This window comes from Barbatula barbatula (genome assembly GCF_947034865.1).
Source record: "Barbatula barbatula genome assembly, chromosome: 4".
In the NCBI taxonomy this organism is placed as follows: Eukaryota; Metazoa; Chordata; class Actinopteri; order Cypriniformes; family Nemacheilidae; genus Barbatula; species Barbatula barbatula.
The window spans coordinates 6832120-6853089 of record NC_136768.1 but is presented as its reverse complement, the minus strand read 5'-3'; the positions used below and the strand labels follow the sequence as shown (position 1 = coordinate 6853089).

Below are 20970 nucleotides of genomic sequence, written 5' to 3'. Positions count from 1 at the left end.
ATGGGAGGTCCTAAATCGGTTCTCTTCTGTAGCCAATTCCGGGTCTCCTGACCCATTCCTGCCCCGTTCACACACTACAGGGCACCTCTGAATTCTTACTAGAGTGAGTCAAGCTGTCTTGACAACACTACTGCTTCCTTCTACCAAAGTTTTTAGAAGAGCCAGGTTGAGCACAGAAAACTTCCCATACGCGCACAAGGACATATAGAGTCCAGCACACAGACACCAAAATAACTACACACGAAATGGAGACAGTGATACAAATGACAGAGCTTATCGTAATAGCTGACAACAGTACCTAAATAAAAATATACACTCAAATCTCATTTATCTCTTATTTATACCTTGTTGACAAGTCCATTCAGATATAACAGCTGAAACAGTGAAATACAGTTAAAATAAAACATCATACTAAAACAAACAAAATACTATATAAAAATAGGATCATCATTTTATATACTACAATATATTGATATGTCATACTGTCGAGTTGAGAAACTTGAGCACCATCTCTGTTTGAAATATTATATTGCATGTATCCTTAAAAAGATGGACAAAATGAAGATTCTGTCATGAATGACTCACTTTCTAGTTGTTCCAAACCTGTATAAATGTCTTTGTTTGGTTCAACACAGAGAAAGATATTTGGACCAATGCTTGTAACCAAACAGTTCTCAACAAATACCTCATTAAAAACCTTAAAGCCACAATATGTTCATTTGGATCGCTAGATGGTGCACTTTCGAAACAACAACAAAAGGCGAAGCGAAATGACGTTATGTAGGATAATAGAATTATGTCGCTTTCACCATCCAGATGTGTATGGAGATCGCCCATCATGTAATAAGAGGTAATAAATGAATTTTATTTGATATCATCGTAATGAAATCGCTTGCAAGAAACGTGGAATGTAATGCTACAGTTTTACGTGTTTAAAACAGTCATACAAGTAATCGTGATCCATAATGCGTCCCAGATGCTGTATAACCCCTTCCGCAATTGCTTGTTGTTGTAGTTTCTACAACCGGAAAATGAGGGTAGTGCTGAGCAGCGGATATTAAGTCACTTATATGCGACAAATACAAGGGAGACAAGGGACGGGACGTTATTTTAAATAGGAATTTCTCTGGTTTTGCACATTCTGGGAACATTTGGGATAATTAAGTACACGACTGCATGAAACATATCACACCGTGCAAGATATTTTTGGATATTCCATAAAAAGTTATTCCATATTGTGGCTTTATTGTAAAGTGTTACCAACCTTTGTTGCAACTTGGAAAGGAAATTGAATGGCTCAATAAAACGTGCACTGATGTTGTAAAATTGGTGATGATGCTTAAATGACATTGACAATATTTTAGTGATAACGCTTTAAAGAGCACATCAAAATGATCGCATATTAAATATACAGTCTTATATCCCCAATACAGTATAAGCTGAACCCTAAATCCAAATCTCTCCCAAGCAGAGCTCCAGAAGAAGATAAAGTACATGAGAGTAGTTTCAGCTCAGCTCAACTCAACCACAACAGTCAATTGATCTACAGACAGGAAAATAACTTGACAGAGAGCTCTCTCCATATAGTCCAACTACAGCTACACCAAGGCTACTGTAGGAAAACAATCCAATGTAGAATGGACGAGAGTCTGCTGGACAGACATTGAGATGACCATGTGAGTGTGTGTGTGTTTAAAGAAGGTTCACGGGCCATGGGTTTTCTCCATTAATCCAGTTCTGACCCCACATCACAAAGTTCAGAGCAGTTAACCCAATCGGTCCAGCATTTCAATTACAGCACAACACACACAGACGCACAGACTCTAGGCGAAGCATAAACACACACACCTACACACCGACCCATACAAGCGGGCTACAAATGCAAACATTTATACAGTCCTACATGACGACAATGATAGTATTAGCATGATCAATTGCTAATTAAATCGCGACATGATGGTTCCCCAGTGTGAACATACACTCACACTCTCCAGGGAAAAGGGGTGCAATGCATGAGAAGGGCTGTGGTGTGACAGTTCATTCATCACTGTCACTGTGACCGTGCACCAGTGAAACCCGCAGACGTGCACGCACGTGCTAACATGACCCTGTCGCTCAACCGCAACATGGCCGCAATGCAAACGCACGCACAGATGTGGACACATGAGACCGTCTCTCTTGATACACTGTCAAATGCATATTTAGATATCACTTTTGTTTAAAAATAATGGTGGCACTTATGAGGGAGGATGCCGGTCGTGACAGCAAATGGTGAAGGTTTTTCATGAATATTAATGATTTAAGGCATAAATTATTTTAAGGATGGATTAATAAATTGATGTGATGCAAGGTTATTTTGTTTAATAAAGCTAAAAATATGCAAACATTGTTGATTTAAATTAAAACACAATTTTGGAAAAACCTGTAATAAAATAATATAAATGTTGCCTCAGGAATTAAATGCAATAGGTTCAAAAATAATTAGTTTATGCACTAAATTAATAACAAAAGACAAAACAAAAATATAATAAGAATATTTTAAACTTTTAAACCAATGAAAAAAATGATATCAATAATTAAATGTACAAACAAATAATATACATATTATAATAAAATGCTAATATAAATAATAAATATAAAATATTTAAAATATTGTTTGAAGATAAATTAAAAAAAAAGAAAATATGTCTATATATATATATATATATATAAGCTAATTTAAAATATTAATAAGACAAAAATAAAAACGAAAAAATAATAACTGATGTGATGAGATTATGTTAAATCAAAACTAAATTAGTAATTAGTAATCAAAATTATTTGAACTTCAAGTTTTTAAGTTAAATTCACATTAAATTGAATGTTAACAATGATTTAATCGGGTGAATGGAGTGATGAATGACTGAATACGTTTTGCCGATTCATGAATTATTTGCTCAAACAAACTTTATATCTCTACATTTACATCTTCCACTGTCAGTATTGGATCAGTGAATAAATACATGCATCAGCAATTGAATAATAAATCTAATTTGCTGGTCCAGTGGTAACATTTTTACTTTTGGTGCAAAGGCTTCTGTGTTTTAATTCCCCAGGTGACCTTTCGTCTCAACAATCCAAACTACAGCTGTCCATCAGTGCATGTATATCAGCTGTTAAAGCAAGTTCATATTTGGAAGAAAAACGTCTCAGCTGTCACTTCGCACCATGGTTGACAACCACAAAAAACGCTGAGTAAAATATTAAAAACAACGAATTCCAGTGCCGAATCACCTCACATTATAACACATGCCATTGGAACAACAGCTCCCACTTGACAACTGGATCTGTCTTGAAGTCTTAAAGTAGATACTTCCCTGTCACAAATTATTTCATACACCAACGGTGACAGAATCGTCCATGGAAAAACTTGCCATCTATGTCTGAGATTGTCATTATAATCTCCCTCAAAACTCAATGAATCTGTTTTAGATCTATGCTGATGAGAAGCACGAGTCAAACACACACACGTGCACACAAACCGAAACGCATGACGTGGGACCGAACGCAAGCCTGTCATCGCTTGTGTGAGTGACGAGTTCGAGCGGTGAAGCAAGCAGAGCGGCACTAAAGCGCCAGGACTGCACTACCAGCTGTAAATGCGCTGGCAACTGGATTAAGTTGGTTTTCTTAGGAGTGATTTAAATAAAGGTACATTGGCTCTGGGTCTCTGCGGGGAGAGCCGATTACTGAACAAATGAATACGAGCATGTTCAATCCGAACGTAAATCCATATTCATCACGGCCAATCTTACTACAAGATGGGTGTGTGTGAATGTATGTACTTGCATGCGTGTTGGATTCAGAGGTGCCAAGACCACTTTTACCCCTCTTAACCATACTTAGCTGGGGTTTCTGTTGGCTTGCTTTAAAGGTCCGGTGTATGAATTCTAGCTGCATCTTTTAGCTGCATTTAGCAGTTTGTCCGTTTAGGGAAACTGTAGAAACAGTGACCGGCGGTGTTTGAAGATCGAAATAGCTCATTCTAATGTAATAAAACAGAAGACACAGTTTTTGTATAATATATTGCATTTCTGTCTGCGTGTCATTTTACGTCAGACCTTTAAAAACTGATTCATGATGGAGACTATAAGCAGCACTTTGTAGTATAGCTCCATATAAAACCGTCATAAAGCTTTAAGTTTCATCATGAATCGCACACGTATACACAGAAATAAAGCCATATGGGACTAATGGTGCAAAGAAGTGAAACAAGCAGAAGTCAATGATATACACATTATCAATACGGAACGAATGTTTGCGAACACGCATGCATTCACACGCCCTGCAGAAACACCCTGACGCAGTGGAAACATATGGAAATGCATTCAAAGCATTTCATGCTAACAGATGTCCCACTTATAGGAGTTTTCTTCAAATCCAACTTAGCCTTGGCTTATAGGTCTACTTTCAGAAAACCTTAATGTTGGCAAGTGGAAATTTGGGGAAATTGGGTCAAATGGGGTCAAAACACACTGTCATCACAGGAGGTCCTTGAGTCAAAAGACTGAATTTGTTGTGAGAACAAAGAAAGAAAAGCTAAGAGCAAGAGAGAAACTGAGCGTGTGGTGCCAAAGTGCCCTGGAGTGCACACTGCATCACTGTCAGCGGAATCTTGATAAATTTCATCAGTTGAGTTGAAAACTCTGCTGTCTTTTGATGTAATAACATTACTTTACCTTATAAATGTTGTTCAGACCTCGATGTGGCAGACCAAAAGTGTAGGGCAGAGAAGCCCAGTGAGGGTAACGTGCACCCCAAGGGGGTACTTAAGATCGTTCAGGGGCACTTGGAGAGAAAGTAAATTGGCTTTACTTGTTAAACATTATAGTGATTTCGATATAAGAAAATGGAGAAAAGAGACATTGCACAACTCTTTTCAACATTTGTCCTATCAAATTCTTCAACTGAAATAATATTAAAGTAATGAGGCATTTTCTCTTTTTTTATGTCCATACAATGTAAGTCAATGTAGATTCACACCGCAAATCATTGAATGAATGATTATTCTATTGTTTATGATCACGTTAAATAATATCGACTATAATTCACTGTAAAAAACCTCACTGCATGCATTCATGTTCCTGCAGTCCCAACCACAAGCCTCACAATGACTTCCCAAACTCAATTGTTTTTTGATTGGCTGTTGTCGTTTCTGTGGTGACGAGCCGTCCATAATAGCCGCGTGTGTGCCAAACCGAGCTTCATTCCTCTAATGGAACCAACACAACAGGATGCCAATCAACAGATATAATACACCCCCACACAACAAACAAAAAGGTCACTCTCATTAGTCCGACTCCAGACTGATGTGTAGAGTGTGTGTGTTGACGGTGAATACAGTGTGATTAAAAAGGTCAGCTTCATTAACGCAAAATGCTGGTGGCGGTCGAGTTAGCGTTTTAGAAGGAAATGTGACTGAATGGCAGAGACGGACAGAAAATCACATCTCCGGAAACATGCTTGTGAATAAGACTCAGGACTCACCAGTTGACTTGCATTGGTTTTGTGTCTGAATGGATACCACCGTTTGGTAACCAACATTCTTCAAAATATCTCCTTTTGTGTTCTGCACAAGAACGAAAGTCATATAGCTTTGAAATGACAAGAGGGTAAGTAAATGATGACAGCATTTTTATTTTTGGGTGAACTGTCACTTTAAATGCAGTGTTAATAGCATCTACCAAATGCATAAATGTAACTGTATGAAAGTGTGACCAAATGTAAATTTTAAAGAAAATATTTTTCAACAATTTTGGCTCACCGGCAGAATATGTGTGTTGTTGTAAAATATGTTAAGATGTTCTTAACCTACAGAATAAGCGGTACAGTGGATACTGCGGTGGGGAAGATAAATAGAGACAATCTCCTAACAAAGCCGCACGGTGCCCCCCTAAAACTTTCTTTAATGAACTGAATATATCCGTAGTCCCAGGACCTGCAGATAGCATCAGAGAAACACATCAGGAAATGAGAGCAAAAGAGTAGCGTAAGAACTTAAAGCAGGTAGATAACACAAGGTTATTTTAACACTACTACCCTTCTCACCATTTTACCGAGGACAGCCAACTTTAGCATCCAGCACCGAGCTGCTGATAGGAGAAGCTGTTAATGCATGATAACGCAAACAAGTAAAGCTACCGCAGCAACACCTTTCTATGCCAGAGCAGAAGGTTGTCAAATGTTCCTGTGCCATGGTTTGTGGACGGTGATACTGTGCTCCACCTTTTCACGTTCTACTGCTTTCAATGACGTTGCAATTGACCAAATGCATGATTTCTAATAAAAGAGTAAACAACAAACATCTCCAGACGGTCACGTGTTGGTCCTCTATGGATCTTAGTCAGGGTGGATGCGATATTTAACTGGACGAAAATCAAATGATTATTTAACTATTTAAGTTGACTCGAGTGGCACATTTGTAAACCAGTCTGTAAAAACCATGCTCAAGTGTCAAAATCTCATAACAAGAATAAATATGAATTTACGTAGACAACCGAAAAACAAAAAATAATGAGTATTTTTGAAATGCTGTAAAAAATTCAAATTACAGAAATAGACTGTAAATGTACATATTGGGTGTAAAATAACTTTACAAGCATGTCATTGTCCTTCCCGTGGTCCGTTGCATAGAACAAAAGTGAAAAGGTGACATGGTTTTTAAAGGCAAAGGTGACATCAGATTATGACAAACAATTTGCTCAGGTGCTGACAAACAACAGATGTACCAACAGCGTCCGTCCTTAGATCTCCTCGTTTTCTGTTGTGAAATGAATGGGTGTTTGCGTGCTCGTGTTAACATGGTCCATAATAACAAAAAGCACTATATTTAATGTTGTGAAACTAAAAAAAACATTGGCCTACGGATCAATGCTCCACTTCTCCCACTCTGATTTCTCATAAAACACCTGCTGTAGCATCCGAGCCACAACACACATCATTCTATTTCTCTTTGTCATCATCCACAGGACCACAGCGGAGCAGTGCTTTAAGCATCATTTGCCTCCTTCATTTGGTCTGCGATGGATCACAAAGGCGATATTCAATCTGGAGAGAAGCCACATTCAACTTTACAATGACTTCTCAATGGATGAACGGCTGTCCATTCTGAGAACACAATAAGTCGGGGTCAATTGTAGTTTTGTACGTTCTCAAGGGCAAACTGCACAATAACTGCACTGGAATAAATCGACTTTTGGTTAATACTATTGTAGAAATGAAATGAGTCGTACTCTTCACGTTCTTTGAGACCGCCAATAGAGGCCATTATATATATTAACAATATGATACTTATAATAAATAGAATGATTCGGATGAAAGATAAATGTTTCATCTGAATGACAAATTGTGGAGAAAGATACTATTTAAGGAAGCTACAGTATTTGTAAGACTTGAAATGAAACAAGACATTTCCAGGTGTTTGGAGTTGTGTGTTAAAGCTCATAAAGTGTAGAATGTAAATAACCAGAAATCATTTTGTATCAATAATTAAATAAATAAATACATATTTTTATTAAATAAATAAAATGTTTTGCCAGAAAAATCCAAAAGGAAGTGACATTTAAAAATCGAATAATTTTAATACAAATATTTTGGTAACACTTCAGAATAGGGACCAATTCTCACTATTAACTAGTTGCTTATAAGCATCCATTTTATTGAAATATTGGCTGTTTGTTGGTCCTCATAAAGCACATATTCTGCATGACCATTGTCTACATCCCTAATCCTACCCAATACCTAAACCTAACAACTACCTTTCTAACTATTAATAAGCAACGAATTGGCAGTTTATTGAGGCAAAAGTCGTAGTTAATGGTTAGTTAATAGGGACCTTAAAATAAAGTGTGACCAATATTTAAATAAACTTCATCTGTCGACTTGTGGATAATGTTCAGTCAGTGTGTCCGAGGCTCTCTTGCGTCACAAACGGTAAGCGGCTGGCTGCAGTTCACTAAATGGCCACTAGGGTCGCTGAAAAAAGAATCCAGATGACTTAGTCTTGTTGGCTTACATCGCCAAATAAAACACACTTTTCAAAGGTGCAGCTGGATGTCACAAACAAACGCTTTGCACATCTTAAACTTTGTGAACACAAACAACTTCCCGCTTATCCAGCACTCCATGCAAACGTTCATGAAACGCTTACCAAGAGCATACTCTCCCATCTTCATCTGCTTCACGACCCGGGAAATAGCTCTTAGACGACACGAAAGCAAAAGGCCAGGCTGAGATGTACCACATGAGTCGCTATAGGAGCAGAGCGGTGGCATCTTTGATTGAAAGTAATTAAAAAAGAAAAAAGCCCAAACAAAAGAGGAGTTTATGGAGCTCCCGCTATCCAAAGAGACGCTCATTAGCCCAGCAGGGTAATTAGCAAGATGCCGCAGTCCTCATTACGGAGAAGTCATCATCGTAAACAAATGGCTGTGAGCTTTTGGTGCTTTCCCCTTTGTAATGAGCTGCCGCTGATCTCAGAAAAGAAAGCATTGGCATGACGCATACGCACACAACGCGACTTGAGATGACAGGTCTGAGTTTAAAGAGAGAAGGCTCTTATAACGGCTCTCGTCGGAGTCGCATAAACCATCACACTCAACCGAGTGCATTCTGGATGGCCCTTACGTAGTTTTCGAGACGGCACCTTTTGAGGCTAATTGACCAGATCATGCATTCTGAGTGCAGGAAGACACGCGCTTATAAACAAACTGAAGGGCACGGCTACACATGAAGAACAGTAGATGATGCTGATGATATACCATCAGTGATCTGTGGTATAGCAAACTACAGGGTCATGTTCCAGAGGGGGTACAAAAATATTTAGAGTTTGCTTTTCGAACCTACAAAAAAGAAATGACTTAAGGAAAACAATATTTGTGCATTTGGCAGATGCATTTATTCAAAGTGACAAGGAGGGCAGTGAATACATTGTTATGTTTTCACAAATCAACCTATGAAATAATGTGTGCAGTGGTCAATAGATAAATCTAGATGTCTGATTGTGACTTGGCGAGACTTTTTTCACGGATTTCAATTTAAAGGAGTAATGTGGAGATTTTAGCGGCATCTAGTGATGAGTTTGTGAATTACAACCAACAGCTCACTTCACTCCCCCCTCCCTTTCGAAGCACTACGGTAGATCTCTAGCTTCTTTGCTGAAGGAGATAACGTGTTTACGAAACACACTGTAGAGCAGTTTGTCCGTTTAGGGCTACTGCGGAAACAACATGGCGAAATACATTAAGGGGACCCGCGGTGCATGTTGATAAAAACAGCTCATTCTAAGGTAATACAAATATAACGCTTTATTATGTTAAGTCTTTATACACCTCTGAAGACATAGTTAAGTATATTATATTGCAAAAAAAATGACGCACATCATCTCTAAGTGACTTCAATTATATTCATATTATATGATAATTCGTGTAAAGAATTGAGTTTAAAGAAATATATTTTCCAGTTTGGTGTTGATAAAAGGATATTCGACTCGATGGGACCAGAGGGATACATAAAATAAAACCGACTTGGAAACACAGCCGAAGCATATAGTTTAACCCAAAGGGATGACAAAAGGATTAAGTCTATGTGTGCGGTTGTGTTCACGCGTGTGTAACCAGCAAATATTGGACAGGTGAGAACAAAGACAACAGTCAGTCCCTCAGCAGATGAACTGAGCAAGTACAGTGGTCTCTGTGGTAATAAAAAAGCACTTCCTGTGCCAGCAGGAAGTGGCCCTGGGAGAGATGGACAGCTGGCAGCTGGTCGCCACGGCGCTGCGGTGAGTGTTATATAAGATGCACTTAACTGCTGATTTCAGGTCAGACAGGATCAAACACAATTTCAACTCCAATTATGATGTAGGGTGATAGGGGGGTAGGTGGCCTTTATCCGCACTCTCGGGAGAAGAGACGGAAAGGGAAAATATAACCTTCCCCCTCTGTGTAATTCAGAAGTGAAAACAATCAGACAAGGCTTTTGGACACTTGATCGGAAGGTAAATGCTGTTAGAACAGTTAGGCTAATAAATGGTGGATGAGAGAGAGAGAGAGAGAGAGAGAGAGATTTGACTTGGAAAGTATTGGACTACACTACACAAGTATAGAAGGGGCATACCTGTAGAAGGGGTCTTTGAACCCCCAGGTTTTTCATGGTGTCTGCGTTGGCCAGGATCTTGAGTGGGTCTGACACTTTGGTCACAGTTTCAATCTCCTTATTGGTCTCTGTGCGGACCTGGCTGAGGAACAGGTCATTGATGTAGTAGGTGAGGAAGGTGCGTAGCTGACACTGCTTGGCCTGAGCTGGACCCATACGTGACTCAATCTCCTGGATGAACCTAAGGAAACACGCGAGAGAGAATGCGGAGGTGAAATAAAAATGTAACCAAGACGACGTGTCTGTGCAAGATTTGACAAAGTTTGTAGGCGTATGAGCCGTGGCTTACGTTGAGCCTTGGAGCTCAATTGGGAGACTGAGGTTTGCCTATGAACTCTGCGAATGTTATCTTGATCCAGTTTCACCGTTTTCTCAAAATCAATACTTGTCATTCAATACCTGTTTAGAAGTTACTAGTTGATACTACATTTTAAAAGGGACGGTTTTCCAAAAAACGACAATTCTTTCATCGCTTATTACCATCAAGTCATTTCAAAACTGTATGTCACAAACATAGCAGAACACAAACGAAAATATTTCAAAGAATTGGTAGGCAAACAACATAAGCCCCTAATGACTTCTATTGTATGGATACAAAATCTAATTCCTCAAAATATCTTCCTTTTTTTGGAGTCAATAATAATTAAGTTATATTTAATAATTATACAATAAAACTTTTTATTTTGGGGTCAGCCATCCCTAATTTTTGTTTAAAATGTTTTATAACAACATGCACTCAAACTGAAATAGACTTGTAAAAATGTGTGACCATAAATATTCCTTATTCATTTAGTGTCAGTCGCGTTTGTTTATACTTTTTTAAAACACTAAAACGTAATGTTCATTTCCGAATTTTAACACCTCAAAAACAATGTTCAAGATTTTAAGTGCGTGCCCTAATAAACAAAAATGTCCACTAGCTTTCGTTCACTCAAAAATGACAATTCTGTCATCATTTGCTCACTCTTGTCATCTCAAACGTGTATGACTTCCACATTCTTCCGCAGAACACAAAAGAAGATATTTTGAAGAAAGCTGATGTCCGAACAGAGCTGGCACCCATCTACTTCTGCTGTATATGGACACAAAACCAATGTAAGTGAATGGGTGCCGGTTAACAAATTTTCTTTTGTGTTCTGCGGAAGAAAGTCATATAGGTTTGAAAAGACAAGAGAATGAGTAAATGATGACAGAATTTTCCTTTTCGGGGTGAACTAACCCATTAATAAAGTGCACACCACGTGTGTCGGTAAGGGAGCGAGACCGATGTTGGGCAGAGATGGGCTGTTGTGTACGAGCACAGGGAGGCCCATAGATCAGCAGGAATTCGGATTTATCACTACAAGTGTACATCTGCACAACCCCACAACTCTAAACACCTCCCTCAACACTGCACAGCCAATTAGTCAACCCAGCTGAGGGGAGCCCATCCGCACATGTGTGAGAGATTAACTGCAGAGACGCTGATCCATCCCTCAGTGAGCAACACCTGTACCGCTGCATCCGGTAAACGCTGCCATTTACAACTGAAGCATCAAAGAAAACCTATTAAGAAGAAATCATTAATTATGACGAAAAGCTCCTGATTTTGCACCATATGGTTAGAAGAGAACTTTTATTGTGTATGCATCATCATAAATTTGTTCTGTGCATTGTGCAATACCGGCGCTCTGCTGTCTACGCGGTCTATGATATATGGCGGGCTTCTCGAGACCCTTATCATGAATAATTTGGCACGGTTTAAAAATACAGAGAAAGATAATGACTCAATCTCCACTTCATTATGTCACCGATATAAAAATGTCCTCCACCAGAATTATTCACACCAGATGGCATCTAATGCTTTCGGTTTCGCCCCGTTTCATAGACACACGGTGACACGCACACGAGCGCATATCGCAGAGACTTCCATCACGAGATCATCTCACGGTGTTAATATATTTTATTCAATAAGTCTGCGTGATCACGGTGTTATGAGGTAAATGGAAGGTGACAGCTGCCATAAACCCTCGTTGGCTCTCAGTTAATCGAGTTCTACCTCGCCCGAATCAAGAAGCGAGAAAGGCACATGTGAGACCACATTGAATAAGATGACAGAAGCGCCCGGAGAAAAAGTCAAAAGGGGGCACGGCATCCCACCACTGATGCATCTATCTTCATGTGCCTGCCACATATTTAGAAAAATAAGGTAGAAATAAAACACACTCTGCGGTTGGTTGAAAGAAAGAAAGGAAGGACGGAAGGAAGTTGGCTGTTGTCATGACCAGTTGTAACAAACTGATTTGGGATCAGAGCGGAGCTGCAGTAACAGTGTTGAGCCCCCCTCCAGTGTAGGATGAGATGTCTCTAAGCATAACTCACAGCTAATAAGGGGATTATGGCATGTTATCAGAGCTGGGTGCCTTTACGCTCTTCCCACAGAAATAGAATTACAGCCGAGCGATCAGGAGCGTAATTGTTCATCGACAGATGATTGTAATCCATCCAGAGGATAACAGGAATGACACAGCATGTTTGATGAGAAAGACGAATGGGTGTAATGATAACAACCCCGCTGTGAATAAACACGTTTTGGGGGTGTGTATGGAGCCGCAGGAACATTGTTTATTAGTGATGCTTTCTAAGACAAGCATCACTATGAAAGCCGAATAGATTTATGGTTTGGGGTTGAAACAGAACGGTTCAATGTCAGCAAGAAACAAACTTGAAGAGATATTTTGCCCTAAAACAAAATTCTGTGAGAACGTATTCAAAACTTGTATATGACTCTTAATTCCACACAAAGAAGAGATTTCGTGAAATGTCTCAGTGGTTTGTGCCCATATTGTAAAAAATCTTTTTTAAGATTTTCAGACAGCTGTGGTGCCAAACCCCCCTGCAAAATAAAAATGTTCTCACGTAACATTACATTACAAAAATATGTGAAAATCTTGTTAAAAAATATCTGGTAAGATTCTGTTCGTTACAGTGTATGGAAATCAATGGGGCCCAGTGTTGTGTGGTTACAAAACGCTCTTTAAAATATAAGTTTGTAGGTCATGTAGGTTTGGAATGACATGAGGGTGAAAAAATGACGAAAGAAACTTAATTTTGGAGTAGCCTGTCCCTTTAAATCAAAAGAGGCTAAAGATTTTCTATATTGCAGATGATAAAGATTATTGTAGACTGAAAACAAATGACGTCAGATCTAGAAATATCAAAAAAAAAAACTTGGAGTGGACTTCTTTGATTTAGGCCTGTACATGCAAACAGTCAATAAACCCCCAAGCACCTGCTAAGCAAAACTTAAGTGTCAATCAATAAAAATGATGTATAGATGATGTCACACTCTGCACTCACATACACCCTCTATATTTACTTACATGTTACGCACTTGACAGATGCTTTTAAGCAAATAATCTTACAGGGATCAAACCTATGACTTTTGTGCTGCTAATGCAATTCTCTCGAGCTACGTAAACCGGCTTGCCCTACTGTATACTTACTTTTTTAGCGTGATTAAACATAACGTCTATCGGTATTGTTTGCGCCTCTATTTGTAGCCTCAAAATCTAAAGCGCTGCTATTGCTCAGCACACATCTCTAACTTCTCTAAATCAAAGCGTTCGGTTTCCAATCTCTCTCTCGCACACGTACACGCGAGTCCCAGTTTATTAGCGGCGACCGCCTCTGATTGCGCTCAACAGCATCCAATTAACTGTCATTAGAAAACAGATGTCTATGCCCGGGGCTTTCTCTGGATTATTGTGCGCCGAGCACCCGCCTGTAGATTCACACACACGTGTAACACGGTACACCAACCTCTTTCTCTTCCTCCCACCTTTCGACCAATCACGAGCTCGGTAATTAAACCACAATCCTTGTTGTGTAAATATGTATTAGTACGTTCTGGAAGCCTATTCGACAGAAGGAATGAAGCGTGGTGTGGCTGAGTCATTTTTAATAAGAGTAAAGTGCCCTGAGGTTGGCTGCCTGTCGTTGGCTCGGTGAGATGAGCTCGGCAGCTGGGTAGGTTGGCTTGTGTAATGGACATGCTGCAGTTTGGTGTAATGTTCTCTTCTGAAGACTGACAGTGAGGTTTATGCGATCTGAGGGAGAACAGCGAGGATATGAGAAGGCAGTGTGCTCGTTCGCCCCCTTGTACAAGCGAAGCACGTACGAGCCGTCAGATTCGCCGGGCGTGCGTTTGTAAAGTTTTCTTTTTATTAGACGTTAGACTAGACGTTTCTATCTAGAAATAAAAGGCTGGTTAGAATTATACTGTATCAAAGACTTTAATATGTTCATTTTATGTCTCGATCTTTTTTGCGTTACAGAGCTTCCTTTAGCATTCGAGAGCGAATTTCGTGGGTATTTTTAAGTTAATAAGACACTATTATTAAGATTGTATGATACATTTTTGGTCTTCATAGACAGATGAGAGGCACTGGGAAATATTCGAACGGGGGTCAAGGTGTCACTTTAAAGTGATTCACCCAAAAATGATAACTCTGTAGTAGCTTCCTCGACACTGCAAACCTGTATGACTTTCTTTCTCCTGCAGAACACAAAAGAAGATATTTAAATATCATATAGAGAATATATTATTATATTTTTAAACAATGTTTGTAACTGAACAACAGCGGTACCCATTGGTTTTGGGTCTGTACAATAGAAGTGAACGCGTACCGCCGTTATTCGGTTACCAACATTCTAGAAAATATCTTCTTTTGTGTTCTGCAGAAGAAAGCAAGTCATACAGGATTGAAATGACACGAGGGCGAGTAAATGATGATAGAATTATTATTTTTTAAGCTCGTAAGCTTAGCTAAACATAAATGAGTCTTGGATTTTTTGAAACAATGTGAGAAATATCCCCACAATGGCAACATAAAGTCACCTTTAAATGAACTGGATCTGAGATCATAAAAAATACTGCTGTGTGAGACGATTTGATGGAATATATTGACCGTAATTAATTCGTTTCATTTCGACACAATAAACGCTTCAAAAGCAGGTTTTTAATAGCCGATGCCTCATCTCATTACAAAGCTAATAATGTATTTGTGAAAAATTATTTAGTAGGACTCGCATGGTTACATTCTGCAAAAATACCTAGACACGCCACTAGATGACACTATGTAAGCTCTCTCTATAAACATCTCTCTTGTCCTCCATGCAGCTTTAATGAAGGGAATGTGTCTTTAAAAAAAGCCTATAATTCTATTTATCAGGTTACTATCGAAACTGGCTTCGCCATGCGACGTATTTAGCTTTTGATACGTTCCTACAAAGACAGCGGTGAGGTAAATGAATATGGCCAACCCACGCATACGCCCACCAGCTCTGAGACCTCCTGCTGTCTGCTGCAGATCCTCCACACACACACATTGAAAAAAGCAGAATGGGATGTGGGACGGAGATGCCTTATTGGAAAGCGATGGACAAGCAGGCTAATTAAAACACATGGAGGTTGGGTAACAAAAGAGAGAGAGAGAGAGATATTGGCAAAATCTCCTGGAAGTTCAGTCTGCATTCTCTCCTTTTTCTACCTCCGTACAACATCATTTACACAAACACACCAAAAAGTGCGTAATGAGATGCATTTCCAGGAAAGCTATGAAATGTTAGTTAGCGACAACAGTTTCACATCTGAGGTGAATGTATGCGTGCGCTTGTGCGAGCGAGAACGAACGCTGCGTTTTAGCCCAATTAAACTAGGTGAAATATATCACATGGAGAAGACCAGAGGCTTGGATTCCCGCCGTCAACAGGAAATGAGATCGCCTCGTTTGCTTGACATGTCCCCCTGGTGACAAATTACCCTTTGCCGTATCGCTTTCACGTTCTTACCTTTGCCTTTTTCACTCTTTAAAAATATTTGCCACCTACTATCTTGGTCCTCTTTGCCGCTGTGCGAAATTACACCTTGGCCAAGTATGTGATACTTCTTAAAACCACTGTAACTTCATATACCACAAAGATACAGAAGTCAAAATAATTTTTATGACTAATTTATTCAGATGTTCCTGTTAAGCCCACTTGCGTGCAACACTAAAGAGTTTCCTCTTCGAAATGCCTTTACGAAAAAATGCCACCCCAACTCACCCAACCGCCCATGTGGCCTCCAACTGACCCATTGGACTGGATAATAACCTGTCAGTCTTTTTGTTCTCTGAAAGCATTTGTTTTTAGAGCAGCGGTGGGCTGTTATTACCCTGCATGGTGCAGGCGAGGGAGGAAAACTGCAAATTGAGCCATTAGCGCAGGATCTGGGATTGGCCCGCAGCACCGCCTTTAACGCGAGCGTGCATGTGTGCATTTGTAAACAGCATCAGGTGCGAAGATAGGTGCCTGTGTGCGAGAACATACGAGCGAGTAAAGGCGAGTGATTGTGCGGTTTAAAAGGCAAAGAGTGTTACAATTGTAACAATACAACCCCCTTAGGGATCTGGACTAATCAAGTTCCCTTTCAAGACACAAAATGGCTGAATCGCTCTGGCCTGTTTGGACTTCCGTCTTAATTGAGACTCCAATTGCGCAAGAGGGGGGTTATGGGATTTTATAAAGCTAGCGGCGCTGTCTGTAGTGCAGGCAGGTGCGGGGGGGGCAAGCTTCTTTATACTGGTGGACTGGACTCCAAACACTTTAGGGCTCCTTCGATTACAGCTCAGCGTCTCCTACGGGAAGGAACCCCTGTAAACGCTCTGTGTTCCAGCTCCTGGATCTCTGAGGAAGAGAAGGACTCAATTAAATCACAGAGGCTTTGCCAGGGAGCGCAGCCCAGGGCCAGCTTTATGATTTATGGGCCGACTGTGGAAAACAGTGAAGGTTGGTCTTCAGAAGTGACGGTGGAGACAGAAGCAGCTTTGTGAATTTCGAAAAACGTTCTCGGTGGAGGACTGAACAAACTTTAAAATAGAAACAGTGTGTGTTGTTCGCAAACAACTCGTCTGGTGTTGGTCTACAAATTTGGAGGGAAAAAATTGGCAACCAGAATTTGGCTACACTAAGGCGGCTAGACGAAAAATATACACTTTCAAAAAGGATGTGTTAAATAATAATACATTGGAGTGTTATGGAATTGTAACAAATTATGTATTTATCTTGTATTAAATAAATAAAAGGGACAACATACTCTTGACTTAAAGCAACACTATAGAACTTTTGCTCACGGGTCAACCCATTGGGTTGATAAGCGATTAATGTCGTAAATAATGTCGCTGTATAAGCTTCTCCATGGGCAGCGCAATATATGTGCATTTGTTTACTAAGCTGTTGTATCCGGCGAATAAAGAAACGTTGTTTGTAAACCATATCGCCGCAGGCAAGGGATGGGCGGCTATGGGTCTACAGACCCCCAACACAGAACTTACAGAGTGTGGTTTTGAGCGCTATGAGGCTGCTCAGGTATCAGCGGGAGTAGAAATTGTCCAGTTAAGAGTTGTTTGACCATAAAATAATTGTAGAGACATTATTTTAAGGTTGAAAAACTACAGAGCTGATTTAAAAGTAACACAAATGTGTCGTCCAAAAATGTTGGTAACCGAACAACCAGTTGACTTGACCATGCAAGTCAATGGGTGCCCTCGTTGTTGGGTTACCAACATTCTTTAAAGTATCTCCGTTCATGAGAAAGAAAGTCATACAATCCCTTCAAACACAATTTGATGTGCTTGCTCAATATCTCATTTTTGTTTATTTTTAACCAAAAAGACGGATTGCAGCTTTTAAGGTGCGAATCGTGAGTCACAATGACTCAGCCCTGCCGTAAGTGCAGACCGCTAAAGGTCTCCAGAGCAGCAGACAAATGCATCCCTCCCTTCATCATGGAGGCTAGAGTACATAACTACAGTTAACACCTTTCAAGACCCTACACTGCAATGCAGCAGACACCACGACTTAAAATAACTGCTTTCTCTCTCTGGATCAGAGGATATATTGTAAAGCACAGACAGATAAGGGGCTTTAAAGCAGGTAAGGGTAGTTGTTATCTGTAAGCGACCCCAGCAAAAGATCATTATAGTGGCGGTATCATACAATAGACTCGTAAAGCTGGTCAACACAGAATGCACCCTATATTACAGTGAATACAGAGAGTGTTCTGGTAAAATGGGATGGTTTTCTTCCTTTTCCATCAACAAAAGGGGCATTATAGTACTTATAGTGTACAACCATTTGCAAAACTGGAATAAACCGTCCATCACATTTACCATCAGCTCTCGTGTTTAGCTAAATTTCTTTCTCTTAGCCAAGCCGTTATTCTCCCAGCAGGCATTAACTGCTGTGTATAACCATGAATGGCTTTGTCGGTTCAGTCGGGTTGTACATGTATATTGAAACAGAGGATTGAAAGGCGAAGAAACTAAAATGGGGGTTTCATAGCTGTCTGGTACAAATACAGTGCAGGGTTGGGGGCATGGCAGAGGGCATTTTTGGTATATTCATAGATTGTTGTTCAAAAAGTAACCTATTAAATCAGCTTTCCTCGGTGGCATAGTCCTTGATATTTCTATCGGGCCGAGGCGCGTCAATGCCCATGGCAAAATAATATGTTTCAAATTTCGCTCGCCGAGATTCAAATGCGATCGCCGAGATCACCTCTGCTCCGAGCTGTCATATATATGTTTCACATTAGCGTGCAAACAGTCGACCTGTCTGGCTATCGCAGGTGCGTGGGGCGGCGTCGATCAGGGGTGCTCGGGCGGTTGCATAGCATGTGGAGGATGAGGTCAGACGACCCTCTCGCTGGAATGCAAAGCTGTCTGTCTATCTTTAAGAACCTGGAGAGCACATGCAGGGTTATTCTGGAATGAGGGGATAACCTTGAGCTTGGTTTCAACTAGTTTGGAGGTTTGAGCTGGGGTTGACAGAGGGTGATTGTCTGTGGTTTCTCTGTCCTTATTCAGCTCAATGAGAAACAGCAATGACCAGAGGAGAGGGGGAGAGATAGAGAGAGAGAGAGAGAGAGAGAGAGAGAGAGAGAGAGAGAGAGAGAGAGAGAGAGAGAGAGAGAGAGGATACCCTTACATGAACCGAGAATGAAAGTGAAATGTGTTTGTAGATGGAAAAGAGAAGCAATGGAGTGTTTCTAATGTGATGAGATAAACCAGTACTTCCGTTGAGATGAGTGTCCATGTAAGTGATGAAGTATTTAGTGAAGAATGCTATATAAATATTATGGTAGGCAGCAGGTGGTAAACAAGCTCAATACTCATCAGAGCTAGTTTCTATTACGCTTTTTGTAATTATCGTATTATTATCGTAAATGAGATAAAGAAAAACATGAGCAGAGAAGATGACTTGTGTCTAATTGTGTTTGTCTAGGTTATGATTGTCAACATGGCTTGGTTTGCTTGTCCTCCTACAAAAATGTAATTGAAAACCTTTAAAAAAAAAATAACATTTCGCAATTATGTCATTTTATATATTAAATCATACAATATATAAAGGGAAATATTCATTCATATAAACACATACAAGTTTAAAATTATGTTTCCAGCAATATACAGTACAGCATGTGAAAAGTTTGGAGATGCTTAACTAAAATGTTTGTAATGGCCCTAAAAATCTTTTAATATCAAGGTGCATGCTTTAATGTGTTGTAGACAAATATATAATTGTGCCAACATAGGAATTTCTTTCATTAGAAAACACTTATTTTTCTATATTTAATAAAAAATCATTTGGACCAAATAATGATGAAAATGCAGTCAGCAAGAGCCCTAACGCTATTAGTCACAAGACTGTGAAAAAAGCAATGCCAAAATAAAGCCAGATCGGCCAAATTTAAGCGTGTTTCGGTCCAGAATCTGGAAAGTTACTTCTTCAATACTCCTTAAAAAACTGGGTCGATGATCTGGATAAAACGCCAAGAGAACGATTTATCAAATCTAGTCGAGGGTGGCAATCTTAAAGATGCTATTATCGTTTATTTATTTGAGATGCTTCTAGCCACAACATAATTTCCAAAGTTACCATTGTGCTATAACATTTTTTTGATGAGTTATTATTCAAGAAGTTGGAAAAGTATAAATAAAGCGTGAGTAGACTGGTACTGCAGCTGATAATAAAAAATATTATACAAAAACATTCTGATAGACATCCTCACATGCCATGGGGCTCAGAAAGAATTTGCAAATTCTCTTTATTCATGCAAGACGATCGACTGAGAATTCTGGTGAAAACATTTGGGAATGCGTAGGCATATGTTAATCATGAATGGGCTCCAATTACAGTTCAATTCTAGTATCTAGTTTGTTTGCAATATCACTGGAAAAGAAAATCAATCAATCTGGAGCTCTGCTTTCAAACCTTTCAAAACAAAACAAGCATCTATCCTCCTCCACCAATCAAGTATCAGCATCCCAAAGAAGATCTGTCGGTACACATGGCTGATGAAACAGGTTTTTTGAATAATATTTTGGAGAAGACGACTGCTTGGTTTGGGAATGAAATCGAATCAACCGGGTAAAAGTGACGAGGGCGTTTTTCTTTGTTGTCTTCATTACGTTTCATTTTGATCTAAAAATACTATAGGCAGTCTGGGATGGTATCTCTGTTAAGGTACTGAAAGGCATCATGGGTAGAGTGGTTCCCCGTAATGAGAGTTCTCTCGACCACCTGCAAAATTGGCTACGATTCGTTCGTCTTACAAAAGAGCAAGAAAATGAAAGGCGCTCATTTGAAGTTCTCAATTCATGCTTTAATGAAAATGAAAGTCGAATATGGTATATATTCTGCAACGATGGTAACACTGGACAGAGAAAAGAGAAATTGAAAGAGAAAGTAAGAACGAGA

General features: G+C 39.6%; 1 protein-coding gene across 1 annotated transcript in view; it reads right to left on the bottom strand.

The window, feature by feature from the left end:
* The window catches only part of exoc4 (exocyst complex component 4), a gene marked incomplete at its 5' end in the record, with an annotated part of 88344 nt that overhangs the window by 19710 nt on the left and 47664 nt on the right, over nucleotides 1-20970 (bottom strand). Inside the window, one exon of the mRNA XM_079454384.1 lies at nucleotides 10153-10372. Within this exon, the coding sequence (XP_079310510.1) occupies nucleotides 10153-10372 (220 nt within the window). The remainder of the gene's footprint in view (nucleotides 1-10152; nucleotides 10373-20970) is intronic.